Below are 17,583 nucleotides of genomic sequence, written 5' to 3'. Positions count from 1 at the left end.
ATCACAGAATGCAAAAGTAAACCAAACCACCTCTTAGGATCAAGAAAGAGAGATACGAGGGTTGAAACTGTGAACTAACTCCTTCAGTGGGACAGTTGGATGGAATGTCCGATTAGACTGGAGCAGTCACTTAGGGCAAGAGTTACATCTGACATGGTTAGTGCAGTGTCTTAAATTCTCTAAGTTCTAAAACTAATTAGAAAAATAATCAGGAATAAAGGACCAGGCACCTGGAATAATCACGGCAGGGTTGATTGTCTAACCTTTCCCTGTCTCTGTGGCATTGGTTCCTGATTCTGTTACTGTTTCTTCAATATTTGAAGGAAGCTGCTAACTGGAGCTGTGGAGCAAACGCCAAAGACTGTCTTAATTTCTCTCTCCTGGGGTTTTAAGTTAGGTAGTCTGACTTGTTTGCTGTAAATTTATTTGCAGGATTTATGATCAGCCTAACCAAAGAAAGAGATTAACATAGTCTAATTGTCAACAGGACTGGGATTCTTCTCTGGTGAAGAATTTCAAAATGAAGAAACGAGAAAAGAGGGTATGTATATGTTCTCCTTGCCTCTCCCTGGGTGGTGCTTGAACCCACGGCCCCATGGACACTTGGCAAATGCTCTCTCACTAGTCACTTGTCACCCAGGATGTCCTTAACTTACTGTGCAGGAAAGCCTTAAATTTGTGATCCTTCTGCCTCAGCCTTCCAAGTGGTTGGGATTATAAACTTAGGCCACTAGACTCAGATGTTTGATTGTTAATAAAATAAGAGTTCTCACCAGGCAATGGTGGCACATGCCTTTTAATCCCAGCACTTGGGAGGCAGAGGCAGGCGGACCTCGATGAGTTCAAGGACAGCCAGGGCTACACAGAGAAACCCTATCTCCAAAAACCAAAACAATTTTTTTTCTTTCCTGGCATCTTGTCCCACAGTTGTGATCTTAACACTAAGGAGGTTGAGTCAGGAAGATCATGAATTTGAGGCCAGCCTGGGCTATTTATCAAGTTTGAGACCAGGTTGAAGTACATTGTAATATTCTATTTCAAACAAACAAACAAAATAAAACAAAACAAAAGCAGGGCTGGAAAGATGGCTTGCTGTTATAAGAGCACTTGCTGCTTGTGTAGATGACCTGGATGGTGTTCCCAGGTGGGGACTCACAAATGTGTGTCACTCTAGTTTCAGGGGATCCAATGCCTCTTGTAGCTTCCCTGGGCATCAGTCATACATGTGGTGTTCACATGTATATGCAGGCTACTCATACACATAATGTGAAAAAGAAAATATTAAGAGAAAAACCAACCAAACAAAAAATCCCATTAGTAATAGTTCTTCTTTTTGGGAAATTGGGATACAAAACTATATTTCTGACACATCTCTGGATATCGTTAAACAAAAAACACAAACTGTAGGTCAGCTATGGTGGTGCACACTTTTAACACCACACTTTTAATCCCAGCACTTGGGAGGCGGGGTCGGGTGGATCTCTGTGATTGGAGCCTAGCCTGGTCTACAGAGCAAGTTTCAGGACAGCCAGGGCTACATAGAGAAACCCTGTTTCAAAACAAACAAGCACAAAACACAAATGGATTAGTGCTACTGGGGCAATACTTTTTTGATTTAAAAATTTTATTTATTACTATTTGTGTGTGTGTGTGTGTGTGTGTGTGTGTGTGTGTGTGTGAGAGAGAGAGAGAGAGAGAGAGAGAGAGAGAGAGAGAGAGAGAATGAGAGAGAGAGAGGTGTGTGGGGGGGGAATGGCCATGTGAGTAGAATTGGTTCCTTCCCAGCCACTGTAGGTTCTGGGAAAGACCATCAGTCTTGTGCAGTGAGCACCTTTCCCCACTGAGCATCTCTCCGGTCCTGCAGGGCCACAGTGATGTCACTTGAAGTAATGACTGTGGGCAGGATTCTACTTTAGTTCATGGGTCTGGGCCACATCTCCATGTCATAGGAAAAAATATATTTGAGTTTATTTTGAGTTGTCATGTGAATTTTTATGCAGGACTTTTGTACTCTAACATAAGCTCCAGATGCAGTGTGTGTAGAATGGGATATGAGCTCTATCTGGCTGACGTGCTTAGGGTATTTGATGTGTTTCCAAAGACTTCATGTCCTTAGATAGGATTACGGTTCTTCTTTTCTGATGCTGTCTCCAGAGCTGGTCTCTTCTATCGCACTGAAAGCAGTTTTGTGTTTGTTTAACAAACAGGCCACAAGAAAGCACATTGTTATTTGTGTAGCTCTGCTTCTTAGGACTTGCATGTAGTTGCTGATAGGATTATTGTGTTCTCTGGGCTTCAGTTCTACTTGACACTATAAAGTTTTGGTCTTTACTCCTCTCTAGCGCTCCAACAGCCGACAGTTCATCGATGGCCCTCCTGGGCCTATAAAAAAAACCTGTTCCATTGGCTCTACAGTAGACCAGGTAAGAGGAGTCAGCCAGAGAACTGGGGTCCTAAACGCACCAGGGGTTAGTGGCGCCACACAGTAAAGTGGCAGTCAATATTACTGCAGTGCTATTTTGAGAGAAGTTTGAGTGATTTTCTATGTAGTAAGAGCCTCTATTGTCCATGTGAGTGGGTGTTGATTAAGAACTATCAGTGGCACACACCTTTCATCTGGAGGCAGTGAAGCTGGGGCCAGCCTGGTCTAACATGGTTCCAGAACAGCCAGGGCTACATAGAGATCCTGTCTCAAAACAAACAAGAAAAAAAACCAGAACTATCAGCTGTAGGTATATATATATATATATATATATATATATATATATATATCACTGTATATATCTCCCTGCAGTGTTTGAGAGTTCAACTTAAAGGCTTAGGACCAGAATATAAGTCTTAACTCTGGATTTGGTAATTTTTAGCTACTGGGAAACACCTATATAGAAACAAAGTTAGTCTGTCTTTCTTTCCTTATGGCTCTGTTTCAGGCAAATGAATCAATAGTTGCAAAAACTACTGTGACTGTTCCAAGTGATGGCGGACCCATTGAAGCCGTGTCTACTATTGAGACATTGCCATCTTGGACCAGGAGTCGGGGGAAATCAGGTCTGATGGATTTATGGCTAAATTTCATCATTGTCTCGCCGAGCTGGCTGTGGAGGCACACAGCTATAATCTGATCACTTGGAAGCATAGGTAGATTGGAATTGGAGGGCAGCCTAGTCTTCATAGTGAGTTCAAGGTCAGCCCGGGGATACCTGGTGAGACCAAAAAACAGAAGCAGGGCTGGTGAGATGGCTTAGCGCTAGCTGCTCCTGCAGAGGATGCAGGTTTGGTTCCCAGCACCCAAATAGTAGCTCACACCATCTGTGACTCCAGACCCAGGGAATCTGACATTGCTTCCTGGCCTCGTTGGGCTCTACACAAATGTGGTACACAGATCCATTCAGGCAGACACTCACATAACTAATAAAACCTCAAAAAAAAAAAAAAAAAATTAAAAAAAAAGGAAAGAAAAGCCAGGGGTGGTGTCTCATATCTGAAAGTGAACCATCCAGGTTCTGAGACAGGAAGGTCAAGCATATGTTTGAGGCCAGCCTTGGCTACCAAAACCAAACATAAATAAATGAAAACATTGGTTGAAGTTGAGAGTGGGTTTCTTAGAAGCCCTTGAGACAAGGCTGAGCCATAGAGGGGAGATTCTTACTAGCTGCACGCTGCTGCCTGATGTGTTTGTGCTGTCTTTACTTCTGATGCCGTCAGTCTGCATGTACCACTAGTGAAGGATTGGAGCTTTTCTTGGAAACTGTGTGTTCACTACTCCTAGTTATATTAAAAGCAAAGTTAAAAGGGGAAAAGTAAAATTAAAATAAAAATGGGATTAAAATCCAGAAGGGTGAAAATTTTTAGGACAGAAATTTAAATTTGATTGTTTTCTAGGTCCTTTACAGCCTGTGAACAGTGACTCCGCTCTGAACAGCAGGCCAGTGGAGCCAAGAACTGAGACAGACAATCCGGGGACCCCTCAGAATAACGGAGGCATGCGCCTCCATGACTTTGTCTCAAAGACGGTAAGTCCAGGAGAGCTTCATGTTCTTTGAGGCAGTTAGTTTGTTTTGGAACAGGCTCTTTCTTGGTAGCCCAGGTTGGCCTCTACCTCCATCATGCCTCCTCTTTAACGTCCCGAGTGCGGGATAACAGCCCTCTCCACACTCCTGTCTGTCTTTGTGTCTGCAGGGAGCAGGGGCATTGTTTCTTTTGATTGAGCTTGTTTGTTTTCAAGACAGGGTTTCTCTGTGTAGCTTTGCGCCTTTCTTGGATCTGGCTCTGTAGACCAGGTTGACCTCAAACTCAGAGATCCGTCTGCTTCTGCCTCCCAAGTGCTGGGATTAAAGGCGTGCGCCATCACCTGGCTAAGTATACTGACTTTTATTAGAAGAAATTATTATTTTCTGTGTGCATTGCAGGGGGTGGGGGACATGCACATGTCATGATTGGTTTTCTTCCATCATAATGAGTCCTGGAGACTGAACTCAGGCCATCAGGCATGGCAGTTACCTTTACCCACTGAGCCATCTTGCTGGCCGCCAATATACAGGGTTTTTGTTGTTGTTTTTCTTTTTCTTTTCTTTCTTTTTATTTATTTTATTTTATTTTATTTTGTGTGTGTGCACGTGTGTGTTTCAAGGCAGGATTTTTTGTGTAACTCTAATTCTTATCTGTCCTAGGACTAGCTCTGTAGCCCAGGCTGGCCTTGAACTCACAGAGATCCCCCTGCCTCCACTGAGAGTGCTGGGATTACAGGCGAGCACCACCACTACCTGATTCATACACAGATTTTTAAGGGTACTTTTCATCGAATTTGCCAAACACATAGCTCATGTAACTCACATCCTAATCAAGACATTACACATTTTTATTTCCAGAAAGTTACCTCGCATGATATTGGTGACCTTAATGTGGGCTTTCAGCTCATTTGGAGCTAGAGTTAAAAGCAGTTGTGAGCTACCCCATGTGGGTGCTGGGAATCAAACTTGTGTCTTTTGCAAGAACAATAATCACTGAGTTGTCTCTCCAGCTCCACTGGCAACTTGCATGCTGGAATTACAGGTGTGAACCACCATTGCCTGGCTTCATCCATCCATTTAAAACCAGTGACATTTAGTATATTCATAGAATTAGGTCTTTGTCACCATTGTCAACTTTAGAACATTTTCACCATCCAAAAATGAAACCCTGTACCTGATAGAGTTTCCCCACCAGGCTGTGCTACATCAACATCAGTAGCCAGAGGCTACCACCATCCATACCACTCATGTCTATGGATTTGTCTGTTTTAAGACATTTCATGTATATATGGTATGCGTGCCTTTGTGTCTGGCTTCTTTCATTTACTCAGCCATGCTGGAGCCTGTGTGTTTCTTTTTATTTGAAGAATGATCTTCTACTCTGTGGAAAGCATATGCCACATATTTATCTGTTTATCAGTGAATAGACACTTAGGGTTTTCCATTTTCAGCTGCTAGAAAGAATGTTGCGCTGTGCGGTGGTGGCACACGCCTTTAATCCCAGGCAGATCTCTGTGAGTTCGAGGCCAGCCTGGTCTACAGAGCTAGTCCAGGACAGGCTCCAAAGCTACAGGGAACCCTGTCTCGGAACACAACAACAGAAATGTTGCATATGTGCACGTTTTATGGAGGCCATTCTCGTTTCTCTTGGATATGCACACCTAGAAGAGGAGTCACGGGGTCATATGAGTAACTATGCTTAATTTCCGAGGATTTTCTAGACTTCCCTTATGTGTATTTTACATTCCTATCAGTGATTTCAGTTCCAGTTTCTCTATGTCATGTCAACACTTATTATTAGCTGCCCCCCCCCCCATTTTTTTATTTTTTATTTTTGGTTTGTTTCTTCTTTGAGAGTTTTAAACATTCATGAAATGTATTTTGATCATGATCAGCCCTCTACTACCCGAAACTCCTGGTCTACCCTCAACATGCTCCATTCTCAACTTCCTGTCCTTTTGTAAGTTTTATTTTTTACTAACTAACTGAGTCTGATTAGTGCTTCCAGCACATGCATGAGTGTGATGATTTATACGCTGGAACATGAGCAACTTCCCAGCGGCCACACCTCCAGAGAAAAATGACGTTCCCCCTCCAGCAGCATGGCTGGAGGAAGGGCTCACAAGAACCCACCCTAACTGAGGAGAAGGTTTCCTTTTGTAGCCCTGGTTGGCTTTGAGCTCACAGAGATCTACCTGCCTTTGTCTTCTAGGTACTGGAATTAAAGGCATGTGCCACTATCTATGCCCAGCATAACCATTTAAAATGAAGCAAACAAGACCTGTTTTTTGTTTTTGTAGGAATTACATTAAAATATGTAATGGCCTAAAAAGTTATTTTGTGCATACTGTGTGCTTAATGCATGTGGTTGATATTAATTCATATCATTCTATTGCTTCTGCCCTGTTTTATCTTCAGGTTATCAAGCCTGAGTCTTGTGTTCCATGTGGAAAGCGGATCAAATTTGGCAAGCTGTCTCTGAAGTGTCGAGATTGTCGTTTGGTCTCCCACCCAGAGTGTCGGGACCGATGTCCCCTTCCCTGCATCTCTCCCCTGGTGGGAACTCCGGTTAAGATTGGAGAGGTAAGTCTCAATGGAAGCCAGCCGTCATTTGTTTGTTCTTTAGTCTTTCAAAGGCATAGTCAGTTTTTATTTTAAAATTATTGATAGCAAATAAAATTTCCTTTCATGAAAAATGAATAGAAATGGTAAAATGTTGACCTGTGGCAGAATCTTGTTTGGGTTACTCTGTTTAATAACCTTTCTACATAAAGTCCCTCTTCCTTCCTCCTTCCCTCCTCCTTTCTCTCTTTCCCTCCTCCTTCCTCCCTCTTCCTTCTCTTTCCCTCCTCCTTCCTCCCTTCTCTTCCTCCCTTCCCTTCGTCTTTTCTCCTCCTCTTCCTCCTCCTCCCTCCTTCTTCCTCCTCCCTCCTCCCTCCTCCCTCCTCCCCTAGGAAGATTGCACACATGCGCAGTAGACACTCTTATAGCTAACCCCTGGTTCCTACCACTTGACTCTACAATTGTGATCTCACAGCCATTCTTGTTTTATCAGGTCTCCAGTCTTATTTTCTTTCTTTATCTTTTGGATTTTCCAGACAGGGTTTCTCTGTGTAGCCCTGACTATCCTGGAACTCCTCTGTAGACCAGGTTAGTCTTGAATTCGGAGATCTGTCTGTCTCTGCCTACAGAGCGCTGGGGTCCAAGGCGTATGCTAGTCTGCTTGGTTTGTATTTTTGAAAAATTATCGGTTTATTTAGGTCCAGTCTACAAACTGAAAGAGCTTTGTTCTGTGTCAGTTGGCCAACAATGACAAACTACAGTTTTGTTTTTTAAATTTATTTTTTATTTTATGTCCATTTGTGTTTTGCCTGCATGTGCGTCTGTGTGAGGGTGTCAGATCCCCTGAAACTGGAGTTACAGACAGTTGCGAGCTGCTATGTGGTTGCTTGGAATTGAACTCAGGTCCTCTGGAAGAACAATCAATGCTCTGAACCACTTAGCCATCTCTCCAGCCCCCAGTCTTGGTGAAAGTGTCCTTGCAGAGTTTTAGCATTAGGACACTTACTGTTAGCATAGATGTTAGGCAGCACATGTGTGACTTACATGTTTTAAACTGTAACATATTATAGTATGTAAGAACATATGTGCTACAGAATTATTTTTAAAGATTTTTATATTATTATGTATGTATATGTTTGGTTGTGTCCTCGAGTACTGAAGCCTCTTCAGCTAGAGTTGTAGGCAGTTGTGAGCCAGGTGACATATGTGCTGGGAATTGAACTCTGGTCCTCTGCAAGAGGACTCCTAACTTCAGCCATCTCCAGCCCCACTATGAAATTCCTTAACACTAGAAAGAATATTTGAGACTGGCCCGGGGTCAAACCTGATCCCTGCCAAAATACAGTTTGTGTATTATCCATGTTAACTCTGGAAGTCCTGTCTGTGCTCATTCTAAATGTAAGCCTATCATCTTCTCTTTAGAAGTTTCCCAGGTTACTTTTTCCCCTGCTTGTAATTCTCATACAGTAGCTTTTGAGACCGTAGTCAAATTCCATGCTCACATAAGGTAACCGCTGACTTCTCTACCTGGCTTTAGATGTTGACATGGAACTGGATACAGTGAGTATAAAGCTAAAGTTGGCCCAGCCAAGATAGGAGTGGGAAGAGACGCGTTACCTGTAGCAAGCCAGGCCAATACTGGGATCAGGTTTTTCCTGAACAAAGGAAAATGGAGGTTTTATTTAGGGAGTCCATACATATTCACCTTGGGGTCAGCTCATGCCAAAAGCAGCCTCAGCATGCTCTGTTTAAGGAGAAAGCATAGAAGACACATTTTTGGGGGTGTGCTTTATTCAAAGTCATGATGCACTCATGTAAAAGATTAAAGCATGATTAAGAGCTCACAACTGCCTGTACCCCAGTTTCAGAGGCTCTGATGCCTCTGGCATACCTACACACAGATACATGCACACATACACATAATTAAAAAACATAAACTAATTTGGGGGGGGCATTAAAGTGATGGACATGCCTCTGGACATGCTTGGTTTGCACTGTAAGGTTAGCTGGAAATAAAAGAAGGGTACCTTAATGGGCATCTAACTAATACACAACTTTGCCCCAAGTGTGCCTGCCTTGCTCAGTTACTAACAAATGCAGGGTTCTGTCACTTTGTTATGAATGCATAGGGCCTAAACCCAAGTTTTTCTTAGTAAATGTTGTTCTTATCAGGGGACTGGAGAGATGACTCAGTGGTTAAGAGCACAGGCTGCTCTTCCAGAGGACTCAGATTGGATTCCTGGCACCCATAAGAATTGTCTGTAATTCTAGTTCCAGGGGAATGCAGTTCCTTCTTCTGGCCTTTGAGGGTACTGCATGCACATGGTGTACATACATGCATGAAGGCAAAATACTCACACATAAAATAAATCTAAAAAGTATTTAAAGAATTCATATCAGTGCACTTTTGGTTTTTCTAGACAGGGTTCCTGACTGGCCTGGAACTCAAATCTGCCTGCCTCTGCTGGATTAGAGTCTCTGCCACCACACCTAGCCCATGGCTATAATCTCTTCATTGCTTGCTTTCTCTTGTCTTTAAGTAAAAGAAAAGGAAGTACTTTTTTTTTTTTTTTAAGATTTATTATGTATACAGTGTTCTGCCTTCATGACAGAAGAGGGTGTCAGATCTCATTACAGATGGTTGTGAGCCACCATTGGTTGCTGGGAATTGAACTCAGGACCTCTGGAAGAACAGCCAGTGCTCTTAACCTCTGAGCCATCTCTCCAGCCCCGAAAAGGAAGTGTTTACTTGCTCATGAGAAAGTGTAGTTTGTATAAATCAATAACAGCATGAGGGTAGGAAAACTGACCAAGACTCTTTGTTTTGTTTGTTTTGTTTTGAGACAGGATCTCTTGTAGCTGAGAATGGCCTCAAAGTTACTGCGTAGCTTAGGATGACCTTGAAACTCTGATTCTCCTGCTCCTGTCTCAGTGTTGGGATAACAGGCACGAGCCACCACGTCCAATGTATATGAAATTGTAGGGACCAGAATGAAGGCCTAATGCGTGCTAGGCCTGCACTCTACTAACCAAGCCACACTTCATACCTACAAGATTTTATTTTATTTTATTATTATTTAAACTATGTATGGGGTGGGGTATGTGCGCATGAGTTCAGATACCTCTGGAGGCCAGAGATGTCAGATTGCCCTGGCGCTGGAGTTATGAGTGGTTGTATGTCACCTGGTGTAGGGGTGCTGGGAAGTGAACTCAGGTCCTCTGGAAGACAGTACCTGTTCTTACTGCTGAGCCATCTCTCAGCCCCTGTGGTGGTTGGAAAGAAAATGCCCCCAAAGGGAGTGGCACTATTAGGAGGTGTGGCCTTGTTGGAGTAGGTGTGGTTTTGTTGGAGAAAATGTGGAGGCGGGCTTTGAGGTCTCATATATACCCAAACCACACCCAGTGAGACAGACCACTTCCTGCTGCCTGCATGTCAAGATGTAGCCAACACCATGTCTGTCTGCATGCTGCCATGCTCCCCACCATGATGATAATGGATGGAAACTTTGAAACTGTAACCTACCATTTCATTTAACTGTTTTCCTTTGTAAGAGTTGCTGTGGTCATGTTGTCTCTTCACACCAATAGAAATCCTAACTTAAGACAGCCCCAAACTGTTTTATTTTAGCATGTACTTTGAGAATAGAAATGATATCAAAAGCTGGTATAATTTCCTTGTGTTTAATGGCAACTCTTTGCACACGGTCTTCCTCTTTTGGTCTCAGTGGTATAAATAATAAAGATCTTTTTTCCCCAGGGAATGCTGGCGGATTTCGTGTCCCAGACTTCCCCAATGATCCCTGCTATCGTTGTCAGCTGTGTGAATGAGATCGAGCAGCGAGGCCTGACTGAGGTGAGCGGACTCCAGCAGGGGGACTTGTTGTTTGTGTTCGTAGTTGGGGAGTCCCTAACTGTTGTCTTTATAACAGGCAGGCTTGTACAGGATCTCAGGTTGTGACCGGACAGTAAAAGAGCTGAAAGAGAAATTCCTCAAAGTGAGAACTGTACCTCTCCTCAGCAAAGTGGACGACATCCATGCCATCTGTAGCCTCCTGAAAGACTTCCTTCGAAACCTCAAAGAACCCCTTCTGACCTTTTGGCTAAGCAAAACTTTTATGGAGGCAGCAGGTAAGGGCAGAACTTAATACTTGACTGTGATTCCAGACTTGAACTTTGTTCACACATTTTACTGCTTTCCTGCTGCCCAATACAGTGTCTGAAATGTAGTGAGTACTCACATAGTTGGCGGGTGAATAACTGCACACACCTCTCATCACGCCTTTTTCTCCCTTTAGCTATATAGGGGGGCCAAGAGATGTCTCAGTGACTGAGCACTGGCTGCTCTTCTAGAGCCTGGGTTTGATCTCAGCATCCACATGATGGTTGGGTCATACCACCTGTAACTCCAGTCCATGGGGATCTGACGCCCTCTTCGGGTCTCTTTGGGTACTACATGCAATGTGCTCAGACTGCCATGTAGGCAAAGGGAAGAATTAAACTAAATAGGACTTAATAAGGTTTGTTGTTTGGTCAAGGTTTAGGTTGTCCTCTTGAAATCAGAACCATCTTTGATTCCTTTCTTTTCCACAACAAATCTTGTCTAGCCTTGTAAATACACCTTAAATTTGATATTTATCACAAGTCATGGTACTTAACTGTCTCTGGAATATGCTAAGAACCTGCTAACAGATTGTCCTGTGTCTGCTTGTGTCCTCTACAAGATAGTCTTTATACGGGAGCTGGCACGGGCCTGTCACATGATAATCCCATAGGGAGCTGGAGTGCTCCTCTTACACTCTAAGGTAGTTGATGTCCCTTTTGTCATCAATCCATCATTTTTATTTTATTTTATCCTATTTGATTTTTCAAGAAAAGGTTTCTCTGTATAGTCCTGGCTGTCCTGGAACTTACTCTGTAGACCAGGCTGGCCTTGAACTCAGAGATCCTCTTGCTTCTGCTGGGGTTAAAGGCGTGAGTACCATGCCCAGCTTCCCCATCAGTTTTACACTGAACTCCTCCTTAACATGATTGAAAAGACCCTCTGTGACTTGGCTCTATGTTATCTTTTATGTATGTAGGTGTTTTGCTTGTATGTCTGTGCACCACATGCACACAGTGCCTACGGAGGCCTCAAGAGGGTGTCGGAACCCCTGGAACTAGGGTTACAGTTGGGAGCCACCATGTGGGTGCTAGGAACTGAACCCAGGTTCTAGTCTTAGCCCCAAATGTTTACCCCTAGATCTCTTTGTAGTTTGTTCCTTTACCACCCCCGCCCCCAGTTCCTCTCTTCAGAAACACCTTTCCTAAGGTTTCATGACGGTGATCCCAGCATGTGGGAGGTGAGGCAGGATTGAGACCAGCTTTGGCTGAGTGGCGAGTTTCAGTAGACTAGGCTACCTGAGACCCAGTTTCAGAAACTAAGCAAAAGCTATCACCTTGTGTGACGTAGCGGCTCCCATTGCTTTCCAGCATCCCTCTTGCCTGTTTCCTCTATCTCATGTGGAGCTACCTGGTTTGTTGTTGTTTGTTGACCAACTCTTCCAATAGAGTGTTTATTCCAGGAGACAAGGCCTGTGTTGTATGCCTCACATTTAAAATGGCACCTGGTGTCTAGTAGGCCCTCACATGTCAGGTAATGGAGTTCCTTGTGGCTGGTCCGCACTGTGGTTGAATGTCTTCCCAGCAAATGGCTTGCCAGCTGCTTTCTCTAACAGCTTAGGAAGTTCTGACGTCTCATATTGAACTGTTGGCCAGTGTCCCGCTTGGTAATGAAACTAGAGTCCGATGCTGTCATGAACCTCATCAGAAGTTTCAGAAGCTCAGTGAATAGATGAGCCTTGTGGTCGATAACTTGGAAGCCGCTGTCAAGGGGAAGAGTCAGGGCCTCTCAGTGCGTTCTTGTCATTACAGAGATAGCAGACGAGGACAACAGCACAGCTGCCATGTACCAGGCTGTCAGTGAGCTGCCCCAGGCCAACAGGGACACACTGGCCTTCCTCATGATCCACCTGCAGAGGTCAGCACAGCGGGGCTTGTCTTGGGAGGTAGAGGGTTTCCCAAGGAGGTAACGTGGGTTCTGAGAAACGTGGACTATGAGTGTTCTCTTACAGAATTTATACTTAGTTGATAATTAAGGGAATAATACATTTGTTTGTTTAACAATATCTTCTTTTGTTTAGAGTGGCTCAGAGTCCGAACACTAAGATGGATATTGCCAATCTAGCTAAGGTCTTTGGCCCTACCATAGTTGCCCATACTGTGCCTAATCCAGACCCAGTGACAATGTTTCAGGACATCAAGCGTCAGCTCAAGGTAGGTGTGCAAGTGCATGTGCACACACACATGCACACATGCATGCACACACACATGCGTGCACATGCATATGCAGGGATACATAAAATACAAGCTTTTGCAATGCCCTAACATGACATAATGACAAAAAAAAATAAGCCTTGCATGCTGGGCACATGTGCCAGGAGAATTGCCACAAGTTTGAGGCCAGCCTGGTCTGTCTACATTTCAAGTTGTAGGCCAGCCTAGGCTGCAGAGTGAGAAAGTCTCAAACATAGTCATACCTGAAGTAAGCCTCGACTCTGATGCCTGGTAGGTGGTGGAGCGCCTGCTTTCTCTGCCCCTGGAGTACTGGAATCAGTTCATGATGGTGGAACAAGAGAACATTGACGTCCAGCGTGGCAATGGAAGCTCAACACCGCGGACACCAGACCTTAAAGGTCAGTTCTGCGCCATGCTTGCTTTTTCAGGGGCTTGGCTGTGTGCCCTTTTCCTTTAGTTTGCAATGTGCTGGGCTGGGTGTGTTGGTGAGTACTTGGGAAGTGAAGGCAGGAGGTCAGAGTTCAAGGTTGTCCTCTGCCTACATCCTGAGTTCAGGGCCATTCTGGGCTACACAAGACCCCTTTCTCAACCCCCACCAACCCTTATAGTCATCTTGAAAATTCCAACAGTTTCATAGTTACAGATGGTACTTCACCCAGCATGATGAATATACCCTAAGGGTTAGTTCCCATCTTAGGTTTATTGGTATGTTTTACTGATCAGTTTTATTTTTTGAAAATTGCTACTACATTTTATTTTATGTCTGTGGGTGCATATGCCATGGTACATTTGTGGAGGTCAGAGGACAACTTGAGGGAATTGGTTCTTTCCTCTCACTCTGCTGTGAGTCCCAGGGATCGAACCCAGATCATCAGGTTTGACGGCAAGTGCCTTTGCTCACGAGCCATCTCACTGGCTTCCCATTTGATTCTTTTTTTTTGAGCTGAGGATCGAACCCAGGGCCTTGCTCTCGCTAGGCGAGCGCTCTACCACTGAGCTAAATCCCCAACCCCCATTTGATTCTTATATGACAAAATTTGCCATTCATGAAGCCACTAGCAATCACATGTGAGTAGAACCATTTTATTCCCACCACATAGACACATTCAAAGTTTCTTTTTAAGGAAAGTGTCTTGTTTCTTCTAATATCTCTGAAAATCAAATGTTCAGATCTTAGATGTGTGAAATTTGGTGCTTGAAAATGGTCTGAATCAGAAGTCGATGTCAGCTGTCCATTGAGTTCAGCCTGCATAGTTCAAAAGGTTCAGGAGTTACAAAACAAGGGCTGCAGCGGCCTGTGAACCTGCTACATGTCAACCTTTAGAAGGTGGTCGGCGTGAACATCCATCGTGACAGACATTTCTTTTTCCCCCATTCTCTTAAAAATAAGTGAGCTTGCTGGGGCCTGTGACCACTCCTGAATTCCAACTTGTCAAGACTCCTTTATCAAGTTCTCTGTCACAGAGATTGTATAACCTCTCCAAGAGCACTCCCAGGTATGCAGAAGTGAGTGAGTGAGTGAGTGAGTGTGTGTGTGTGTGTGTGTATGTGTGTGTGTGTACGTGTGTCCTCCCATGTGTGAGTCACAGCAGTATATTAAGGTTAGAGCATACCTTGTAGGAATCAACTCTCTCCTGCTGTGTGGTTTCTCGGAATTGAACTTAGGCCTTTAGGTTTTGGAGCAATAGTTTATTGAAGCTAGACACAGTGATGTATATGCCTGCAGTCTCAACAAATCCTAGCATTTAGGAGGCTGACACAGGAGAATTGCCATAAGTCCAGGACCAGCCAGGGCTGTATAGTGAGGCCTTATCTAAAAGAGTAAAAGGAATAATTGAACTAGAAGTAACTAGACGTTAAAGAAACTTCTATAGAGGCTAAATGAAGCATTCCACTGTGTTCTGTCATATTGGGTGATCAATAGCACCTTTAAATAGCCCTCTAGAAGTTTCCTATATTCAGTTCTTTATATCAAGTAACACTGTAATTGTTTACTCAATATTTTTTACAGAATACTTTTAAAAAAATATGTATTTGTGTGTATGATATGTGTGTGGGTGTGTGTACCATGGCACCCATGTGGAGGGCAGCTCCGGAGTTGGTGGCTCTCTTCCACCTTTATATGGGCTCCAGGAATGGAACTCAGGTCTCCGTGTTTATACAGAGCCTGCCTTCCTCCTGGCATCATCTCACCAGCCCTGTGGAATACTTCTGATTCGTTCTCTCTAATTTGTTTTGTTTCATTTTTTGTTTTTAGATTTGGGAACAAAAGCAAGTCTGCCACCAACTTAGGTCAACAAGGCAAATTTTTCCCTGCTCCATACCTCAAGTGAAGCCGTTTCTGTGGTGTCCAGTGTTTGCTGACCCCAGGACACACTTGGTCTTCAGCCTCCGTGTAATCAGTACTTTAGCCTTCTCTGGGCTTTAATAAAGTTCACTGTGCATGAGTTTATTTTTACACAGCTCCCTCTCACTTGGGTGACTTAGCAGCACCTGTACTAGTTACCAGGGGGAAGGGAAATAGGTATTGGTTGTGACTCTTTGGGGGGAAGGGGTATCCCTTGGCTTAAAGCCAAATACTGCTCATAAAATGACTTTGGTGTCACTTAGACAGTGTCGTCTCACGACAAGAGATTGCAGGAAGGCCCCTGCTCAGAACCCAGACCCTGTTCGCCTGAGCTGTGGCAGGGAGCCCTCAGTGGGGTAGACTGAGGCACTGACTTGCATATTCTTCACTTGCATTTGGGTTGATTAGGTCTGTGTTGTAGAAAGGGCCGCAGCCTGCGATACTGCGCCTCGTAGCCTCTAGCCGGCTTCTGGCTGGGCTTTGAGTTGATTGGGGTCAGAGCCAGACTGATCTAAAGCTAAATTCATTCTGGTGACTGACCTCTGGTTTTATTTTAAAAGTCAGTGTGCAGTCAGCTACCAATTCGGAAGACTGTCAACATCTTCATATATGGCAGGAAAGCTAGTTGTTTCTGTCTTTGCGCTTTGGGTGGTGAGCTGTTCCCGGGAAGCAGACTCGTGGATGTGAATGTTGGCTTTTGGTTAGCATTTTCCCAGTGTCCAAATGGCTTCCTTCCCTAGGGTGTTTTCTGACTCACACTAACTCTTATCTGTAAGATACATATTTGGAATATGATGTGGAAAGAATAAATAGTTTTTTTTCAAAATGAATGTGATGTTGGTTTTCTTATCAGGATGATAATGAAACCTTCAACACCTTTCAGAAGATGTCTTCCCTGAAAGTGTTTAGAGTCTGTTGTTCATCTCCTTCCCACCTGAACCTGTAGGGCGTTGTTTCTCCTTTTTTATTAAGTCTGTTTTTCTCAACTGAAGTCCTAGATTTGTTATCTTCTTGTTTGAAGAAAGCATTTTAGACAAAAAATAAACTTTTAAAACTAGTCTTTAGGGACCAGAATGGTGCAGATTTAAAGAAAAAGATGGCCGCTGGCTGGCTGCCTGGAACATTCTTCACTGCTGGAAGTGACTCTGGAGTGAGCTGGGGTGATTAACTGAGGGCACCTGCGCTCGGAACTCGGAAGCTGCTGAACAGAATGGAGCTGAGATTGAACGCAAACAGTTGCAGGCTTAATATGTAACAGTGGAGAGAGGAGACAACCTCCTGGCTTTTTCCCAGGAGGGGGCAGCTCTCACAGCAGGGCCCATCTGCCTCAGCAAATTGACAGAAGAAGATGGGTCCCATCTCCCAGACTCCCTCCTCACACACACAGGCCTGCTAGGCTTTTTTTTTTTTTTTTTTTTTTTAAACTTTGTCCAGGATGGTACCTCTTTTTTCCTGTCTTTGCAAGCTTCAGATTGGCCTGGCTCCACATTTGCCGTTCTGTAGCATCCCTCCAAGGTACACTTGAAGTCACTAATGTGAGGAAGTAAATGGATTGTGTAGCGTTAGTGAAGGCAAGACTCCCCTATGCAGGAATTGATGGCCCGTTAATGAAAAAGGAAATGGTTTTGTGTGTCAGTTGTTGGCAGGCAGTTGCTCAGGTTTTGAGCTAATCTAAGAGACCTTAGCCATGAAAGTAATTCTGATTCTAGCAAAGACAATGCACCCACTTTCAGCCTCAGCAGCGCTTCACATGTAAGAGCCTGACTATCGAGGGCCTTTTTAATTAAAGGGATCCAGTGCTTTGAAGTGGCTGGATCCTTTTCTTTTGCTTCTGACCCTTTCTCACTCTGCCTTGTCACGTCTTGTTTTAGACCATGTCTCACTGTGGCCCAGACTGGCCTAGAATTACTTCAACTTTGATGTCAAACCTGAGAATTTTTGTTTTTATTTATTTTGGGGGTAGTGTCACACTATATATCCCTGGAATTTGCTGTGTGGACCAGGAGCTGTCCTGTTGTCCTAGCATTCCAGGTTCTGTAACTAGACCTGAGCCACCATACCAAGGCTAACGGGAATCTTTAAACCTTCAGTCTCAATCTATGCACAGCTCCCTAGTGATATTTACTTAACTGGGCGTGCACTACCTGGTTTGATTCAACAGCAGCAATGTGTTTATTTCTGGGTGTTTAACCATTTCTCCTTAAGATGAATTTGTATCTGGGCTTGGGAGCAAACACCTTTAATCCCAGCACTTGGGAGGCAGAAGCAAGTGGATCTCTGCAAGTTCAAAGCCAGCCTAGTCTACAGAGTCAATTACAAGACAGCCAAGGC

General features: G+C 44.0%; 1 protein-coding gene across 1 annotated transcript in view; it reads left to right on the top strand.

The window, feature by feature from the left end:
* The window catches only part of Racgap1 (Rac GTPase activating protein 1), a 30,944-nt gene extending 14,898 nt beyond the window's left edge, over positions 1-16,046 (top strand). The window contains exons 6-17 of the mRNA XM_036208476.1: positions 488-541; positions 2,343-2,423; positions 2,931-3,048; positions 3,883-4,013; positions 6,429-6,593; positions 10,330-10,425; positions 10,502-10,700; positions 12,483-12,588; positions 12,752-12,884; positions 13,180-13,303; positions 14,296-14,401; positions 15,163-16,046. Of these exons, the coding sequence (XP_036064369.1) occupies positions 488-541; positions 2,343-2,423; positions 2,931-3,048; positions 3,883-4,013; positions 6,429-6,593; positions 10,330-10,425; positions 10,502-10,700; positions 12,483-12,588; positions 12,752-12,884; positions 13,180-13,303; positions 14,296-14,401; positions 15,163-15,238 (1,389 nt within the window). The 3' untranslated portion in view covers positions 15,239-16,046. The remainder of the gene's footprint in view (positions 1-487; positions 542-2,342; positions 2,424-2,930; positions 3,049-3,882; positions 4,014-6,428; positions 6,594-10,329; positions 10,426-10,501; positions 10,701-12,482; positions 12,589-12,751; positions 12,885-13,179; positions 13,304-14,295; positions 14,402-15,162) is intronic.
* Positions 16,047-17,583: the final 1,537 nt, after the last annotated feature.

This window comes from Onychomys torridus, chromosome 16, assembly GCF_903995425.1.
Source record: "Onychomys torridus chromosome 16, mOncTor1.1, whole genome shotgun sequence".
Lineage (NCBI taxonomy): Eukaryota > Metazoa > Chordata > Mammalia > Rodentia > Cricetidae > Onychomys > Onychomys torridus.
This window is presented reverse-complemented; position numbering and strand designations above follow the sequence as displayed.